Source organism: Thermobia domestica, chromosome 17 (assembly GCF_964235325.1).
Source record: "Thermobia domestica chromosome 17, izTheDome1.hap1.1, whole genome shotgun sequence".
NCBI lineage: Eukaryota > Metazoa > Arthropoda > Insecta > Zygentoma > Lepismatidae > Thermobia > Thermobia domestica.
Genome location: NC_137470.1, coordinates 122,117,970 through 122,125,211, shown reverse-complemented (window position 1 = coordinate 122,125,211; position 7,242 = coordinate 122,117,970). Strand labels below are relative to the sequence as shown.

Sequence of the window (7,242 nt, the reverse complement as noted above, 5' to 3'; positions counted from 1 at the left end):
GTGGGTGTGTTTTCTAAATTTTATGAATCAATTATACATAGATTTTTTTATTCTAACGTAAGAAAAAGAATAACTGAAGAACAACATTGATTCTTCAAGGACAGATCAACTGTAACAAACCATATTCATTTTACTGATTTCTCATACGTTGGATTAAAGAATTTACAGGCAGATGCTGTATATTATATTGATACTCCAAAGGCATTTGACTCCATTGATCGTAAGTTACTTCTTAATACCTTATCAAATACCGGATTATCATTAGCATACATTAGATGGCTTGAAAGCTACCTGTCAAATAGAAGGTTCAAGGAAAACATTGGTAATATCATCTAGGGGGAGTCAATTAGGGAAGATAATATCGCAATGGTCTTACTTATGACACTTTTTATTCTCCTTTATAAAAGATTAGGAAGAATCAAATATTCATAAATAATTCGGTACACAGTTGACATAAAACGTTTTAGAACAGTTAACAATGAATATGATAGTTACTTATTACAAAATTATTTAGATAAAGTAGATAACTGCCGAAAAAGTAATTTAAAAGAAATCAACTGCGAAAATATACTAAGTGGATGACATTTACGAACAATATTCAATATGTTGTCAGTAAATATACAATAAATAAAGTAACAATAAACAATGAAGAACAAATGAAATATTTATATCTTGTATATTTCAGGCAACTGAAATTTGGCAGTAATTTAAAAAATACGGTACAAAACGCAAGAAAAGTTATAGGATTTAAAAGTTAAAGGCCAATGATTTGTGTAGTCAATCATTGACCTGATTTTAAATATGGTAGTTCATAGTAGGTATTTATACAAGACAGTAGTTAGAATTATGGTTTGGTTTAGTGATATGAACCATATTTGTAGTGTGCTAATAAACGAAGTAGAAACTGTTCACAATTGTTTTGTCTAACTATTTTATTACAAAATAAAGTATTACTTTCATAATTACGAATACAAGCTGAACTATTGGAGACTCCAAAGTCTGTTTGATTAAAGAAAATTGATAGATAAATCATTTTTTCAAATGTTATTAAAGACAATTAGAACAGCAAATATAATTTAGAAGCTGTATGAATTACTTGCATTAGAAACTGTATGTTAAATAATACTTTTGATAAAGTGGATACTTTCAAATATCTAGGATCAATATTAACAGACGAAAACCATATTCACGAAGAAATTAAATGTCGACTAAAAGCAGGGAATACGTGTTATTATTCAGTTTAAAATCTCTTGTCGTCGCGTATTCTGTCAAGGAATTTGAAGCTTAAAATATATAAAACGGTAATCACGCCTGTTGTTCTGTATGGTTGCGAAACATAGTCGCTTACTCTGAGGGAAGAACATAGACTGAAAGTATGTCAGAACAAGATCCTGAGACGAATATTCGGACCCAAGAGGAATGGGAATGGGGTATAGTGGAAACTTCATAAATAGGAACTACATAATTTAAACCGTTTACCAAACATTGTTAGGGTCATCAAGTCTAGGAGGCTTAGATGGGCAGGCCATGTAGCTAGGATGGAAGAAAGTAGAAATGCTTTCAAAGCCTTGACTGAAAAACCAATCGAAAATCGACCATTAGGAAAACCTAGGGGTAGATGGGAGGACAATATTAAGATCTCGCAGAAATAGGAATACAAAGTAGAAACTGGATTCAGTTGGCTAAGGATAGAGGTCAGTGGAGAGCTTTTGTCAACGCGGCATTGAACCTCCGGGTTCCATAGGCCATAGAGTTAATTAATTAGTTAGTTAGTTAGCTGTATGCATTAGAGTAATACATTATAGAATAAGGAATCAATAAATGATGTTCCCTTTAAATTAGACATCTGAAATACTGAAAAGACTTACAGAAAGTTATGGTTTAAAAACATAACCATCTATTTTAAAAATCATTGTAGAGTATATATATGTCTCAGTGTTTTAAGAATTGACATAAACTGCACTGTCAGAGTTTATCTTATTATCAATTCATGTAAAAAAGTTAATCATTATTTCTCTCTTTTATTATATCATAGCGTTAAAATAATGTTGCAGAATATGACAAAGTGCTGTATTTTTGCTGCATTTCAGTTGTTCTCAACACGTAAAATTTATTATTTATTAAAAGTTTATATCTTTTATTTCTGTTTTTATTCTTTCTGTTAGAGTTGTTTCTACGTTACTCGATCTTCGGCTTCCTCCTTTAACTATCAATATTTTATTATATTTTTTAACCATCGATGAGTTATAACTCTTCCATCTCTATGATACCTTTACGTATTTCTCTCTGTGGCGTCACGAATGAGGCATTTTTTTTTGTAACATGTGTCCAATCAATTGGCCTTCGTATGAAGGATGATGGTTAAAAGTATCATCTCTTTACACATTTAAATTTTCTCGTTTGTTATTCTCTCCATCCGTTTTATCTTCCTCACCTCTTCCGACATTACATTTTGAAGCTTTCTAAGTATATCTTTTCTAACTTCCATAATGACTAAAGTCTAAAAACTATAAAATTCTATACTCTGATTTTTTTCTTATATGTACGGCTTCGATGAGTATAAAGTCTATAATCAATAAAACATAAAGAACGATCAGTATGTCTTAATGCAAAACATGGTCCACATGTGTTACCGTTATATCAATAGCTTGCTTCCGTCAGTGGGATACTCCCTAGTTCTTTTGACAGTAGTGGCTCATATTCTTCGGATACCACTTTAGGCTTTAGGTTCATGTCTCATATAGTATCGATGCTAAGAGAGGTTAAACTTCAAACGAAAAAAACAACCAATCTTATTGCATTTTGAAAATCATGACTAGCAGTTGCCGAGACTATCTTACTTTCCTAAAGATGATTCAGACTCTACATTTTTACACCATTCACCACAAATTTCAAAATCCACCATGAAAGGAAATATTTACATCCTAGGCCATATTCTCGCAATATAAGGATGAGGAAATATGTCATCTCATGGCCGGCGTAACAAATATCGAATAGAGATATCTTAGAAATATTTCAATGATGTCCATACCAAAAAACATTAAGAAACTAAAATAGAAAGGTACAGGTCACCGTACTAAACTTTCTCGCTCCAATTTCTTCAACTGTATCATGTTGTGCTGTAGTTACTAATGAAATATTTTCTTGTGAAATAGTAACAAAATCATAAGAAGGTTTAGGAAAACGTCATTCAAAGAAAAATCATCTTCAAAAGGAAATTAACTTTTGTAGATTTTTGTTTTAAAAAATACTATATGTTAGTGTTATTAATAAAATGTGCCTTTAGAGAGCACGGTTGTTCAGTTGTACAGTGCTTACCTCTGGTGTGTGTCATCCCTGGCAAAGTAAGTTTGTGATAGACAACATCGTGTCCATGGGTTTATTCGGTAATCCTGTTTTCCGCCTACATTGTCATTCCACCGACTATTGTATCATCATTTAATTGCCTTAATCATAATTCTCTCTTAGCCTAAAGGGCATAATCGTGGGGCGTTAAACTGAAAGAAGAAATAAAGAAAGAAACAAAGACGTGTTTATAAAATAATAATAAAATTACATGAGTGGTAATTTTCAATACAGCCAACAAAAAGAAAAATAACTCACCACAAAAGAGTACAATCCCGTGTTGGTAATCTCATGGAAGTGATATACACAACATTATATGAATAATTATCAAATATTTATTTATGAAATATGACCAAAATCCCCTAAGCTGTTTTTGAGAATGCAGTCTAAAAAGAAACTTATCCTCAAAAGAAAATACCCCGTGCTATTTTTTTTTCGTAAGCAATATATTACACAACACTACAGAGTAATTGTTGAAATATTAATTTGTGAAATATGAACAAAATTGTTTGAGTTCATCTGGAGAAAATCGTCCGAGAAAGCTAACTCCCATAAATAAAATACCCTTTCGAGATTTTCCCCAGGGAAAAAAACATAATGAGTTTTTTTTTTTTTTTTTTTTAAGGATTTATTAAATACGAGGAGCATAGAAAGTCGTGAGCAACATGTTTTTACAACCGGAATCTTTAGTTGTAAGTGAAACCAAGTATATCATCTCAATCTTCAGACCTTTCTTTCTTTCTTGACGTTGACGCTGTTTGTTGTAGCACATGACCACAGAAAGAATTTCCAAAATGACTGACAGCCATGTTTCGTTTCGACAGCGTGCTGCGATTGAATTCATTGTTAAAGAGGATCAATCCGCTTCTAAAATTCCCCGCAGACTCCAGCGTGCCTATGGAGATGTGTGCATGGGTGCCATCAGTGTTAGGAGGTGGGTGAAATATTTTACGGATAGAAACACGAGTATCGAAGATGAGCCTCGCAGCGGGCGCCCTGAAACTGCCTCCACTGAACGCGACAAAGTAACGGTTGATGAGCTGAATAGAGGAAATAAGCGTTTCATTGTAAATGAAATCGCTACAAAACTTGGTGTTGAACATAGTGCGGTGCAAGAAATGATTCACAGCGTAGGTTATCAAAAGGTTTATGCCCCCGTTGGGTACCACGTTTTTTAACCGAGGACCACAACCATCAGAGACTAATCATTAACGAAACCCTTCTTCAGAGACTTAGACATGAAGGTGATGAGTTTTTGACGAGTATTGTGACTGGAGATGAAAGATGGTTCCATCTCATTATGAACCTGAAACAAGACGACAGAGTATAGAATGGCTCCACTTGAATTCAGCGAATAAGAAAGCGAAGACAGTGCAATCAGTAGGGAAAGTTATGGGGAGCGTCTGCATTCTGGTTGACTTCCTTGAGCCTGAGCAAACCATACATTCTGCTCGCTACATCCAGACATTTTTGAAGCTCCGTCATGCCTTGCGTGATCAACGTTCTGGAAAGAAGATCATACTTCAACAGGATAATGCTCGTTCGCATGATGGATGTGCCACTATGGAGCAGATCAGGAGATTCGGGTGGGAAACACTTCTACATCCTCACTACATTCCCGACATGGCACCCTCCGACTAACATCTTTTCGGTTTTATGAAGGAACAGATGCGACGCCATCACTACGAAACACTGGAGGATATTCGGTAAGCAGTGCGCACTATCTACTGGCAGCTGGAACGGAATTCGATCGTAAGGGTATTTTCAAACCTGCTGAACGATGGGAAAATGTGTGCAAGCAAATAGGAACTATGTGGAAAAGTGAAAGAAAGGTCTGTAGATTGAGATGATATATTTGGTTTCACTTACAAATAAAGATTACGGTTGAGAAAAAATGTTGCTCACAAATTTCAGTATGCTCCTTATATTTAAAAAAAAAAAATCGTTAGAGCTGTTTCTGAGAAAATCGCAAATTTTGATGTTTCCGTTAAGTAAAAATATTCGAAACATGTCCCTGGAAAATCACATAGAAACCATAAGGACATATACATAAGGACAAATAGATGAACAGACGGACTGGCAATCGTACGAACAAATGGACAGATGTTCAAAATTGATTTTCTGAAATCTGGCTCTAACGATTATGTTTATATTTCATAAATCAATTTTAAAAAAAGCATCAAATGGTATAAGTCATTTCTGTGGGGAAAATCGAGAAGGCGCAATTTGTTCTCGGAAGTGAGTTTTTCAGGCGATTTTCTCACAAACTATTTAATATTTTTTTCGTATTTCACAAATAAATGTTTCTTTAACATTCTAATAACACTGTGTAACACGAAATCTGTCCTTTACATGAAAATATGTTTTTCTTACGTATTTTTGGATGAGAAAATCGAATCTCTAATTACTTTTTGTGTCACGTATCATTTTTTTTTTTTTTTTTGAAAAATTGAAAAGTTTGAAATTGTGTACTGTGAAATAGCGTATTTTTACGGGTGGTGATGAAATATGATAAATGATTGGTTTGGTAATTGAAATTTAGCGTACTTTTTCAGGAGCTAGGCTATATGAGACGTGGTCCTACAGTTTAGGATGGAATCCGAGCAATCGTGTCGTTCAATGTTCTCTTACCGGGAATCGAACACGAGATCTCATGCACCGAAAGCTCGCGTGCTACCCACTAGACCAGCTGGGAGAGCAAAAATGTGCTTAAGATAAAAATTGTTGCATATGTAGTATACATTAAAATATACTCTTATTGAAAAATCATCCAAACGACAAATTTTCTTCTTTACAGAAGGAATACGCTGTTTAAAGAGGGGTTCTCCTCATCCCAATTTTCTCCTACCACATACGAGTCTTTTTCTGTGTTATAATAGGAAGCACTAGTTTCTCATATTTCTACTCACTCTTTATCTTTATTTCAGGTAGTAGACCATTAATATCTAATAATAAACGAGTTCAGATTTGTGTCGCCTAAATCTGCTACTATATGTTCTAGCATTTGAGTATTTTTTGGTTCGATTGTATTGTTATTTGCTGAGTGGTGTTTCGTCAGGAGTGGTCGGATTTGCCGCGTTGTATATTTTTGTGGTAGTGTGTGTTAAGCATTGGGTTTCAAGAAAATGTTGAATAAATGTACACCTTTAGTTAAAAAAGGCTTATGAACTGTACTTTAGCTGTAGGGTTGGAGACAAGGGTAAGCCTTGGGCCCCGCACATATGTTGCACTACGTCTTCCAGGAATTTGAGAAATTGGCTGCAAGAAAAACATAGTTTCATGAAATTTGCTATTCCTATGATTTGGCTCGAACAAATAGATAATGTAACTGACTGTTACTTTTGCTTGACAGATGTAAAGGACTTTTCCTCTAAACATCAGATTCAGTACTTTAATTTAAAATCAGCTATTCGGCCAGTTATCATAGTGAAGATCTTCCAGTACCTAAAGCTCCAGAACATTACACTATTGATTCAGAAGATGATTAGTAGACGTTACAAGCAACGGAGAAAGTGAAGACTTTCACCCATCTGCATCCCAATCAACGTCACCTTACTTGGTCACACAAGAAGAGTTTAACAATTTTATACGAGACTTAAACCTTCCTAAAAGAAAAGCGGAAGAATTGGGCTCCAGGCTTCAAGGTTGGGACCTCTTAGCTCAAGATATTAAAATCACTTTGTTTATAAAACGACAAAGTCATTTTGAGGACTAGTTTGTTGAAAAGGGTGGCATTGTTTATTGCAAAGATGTAGATGGCTTATTTTAGTCTTTGGGACATGAACATAATCCCAACGACTGGCACTTTTGAGAGCTCGAAACTAAGTCTGAAGGCAGTGCTTTCCCATATTGGAAATGTTAATCTATCTGTTTGTGTAGCATACGCGGCTCATAGAA

General features: G+C 34.5%; 1 protein-coding gene across 1 annotated transcript; it reads left to right on the top strand.

Annotated features, from left to right (window-relative positions):
- Window positions 1-4,139: 4,139 nt before the first annotated feature.
- Window positions 4,140-4,523, top strand: LOC145674147 (protein GVQW3-like). The gene has a single exon (XM_081743976.1). It carries the CDS (start codon window positions 4,140-4,142, stop codon window positions 4,521-4,523), a length of 384 nt encoding a protein of 127 aa, XP_081600102.1.
- The last annotated feature ends 2,719 nt before the right edge of the window (window positions 4,524-7,242 follow it).

Coding starts and splice junctions, on each gene's coding strand:
- LOC145674147 (XM_081743976.1), top strand. CDS start 4,140: ATGACTGACAGCCATGTTTCGTTTCGACAGCGTGCTGCGATTGAATTC.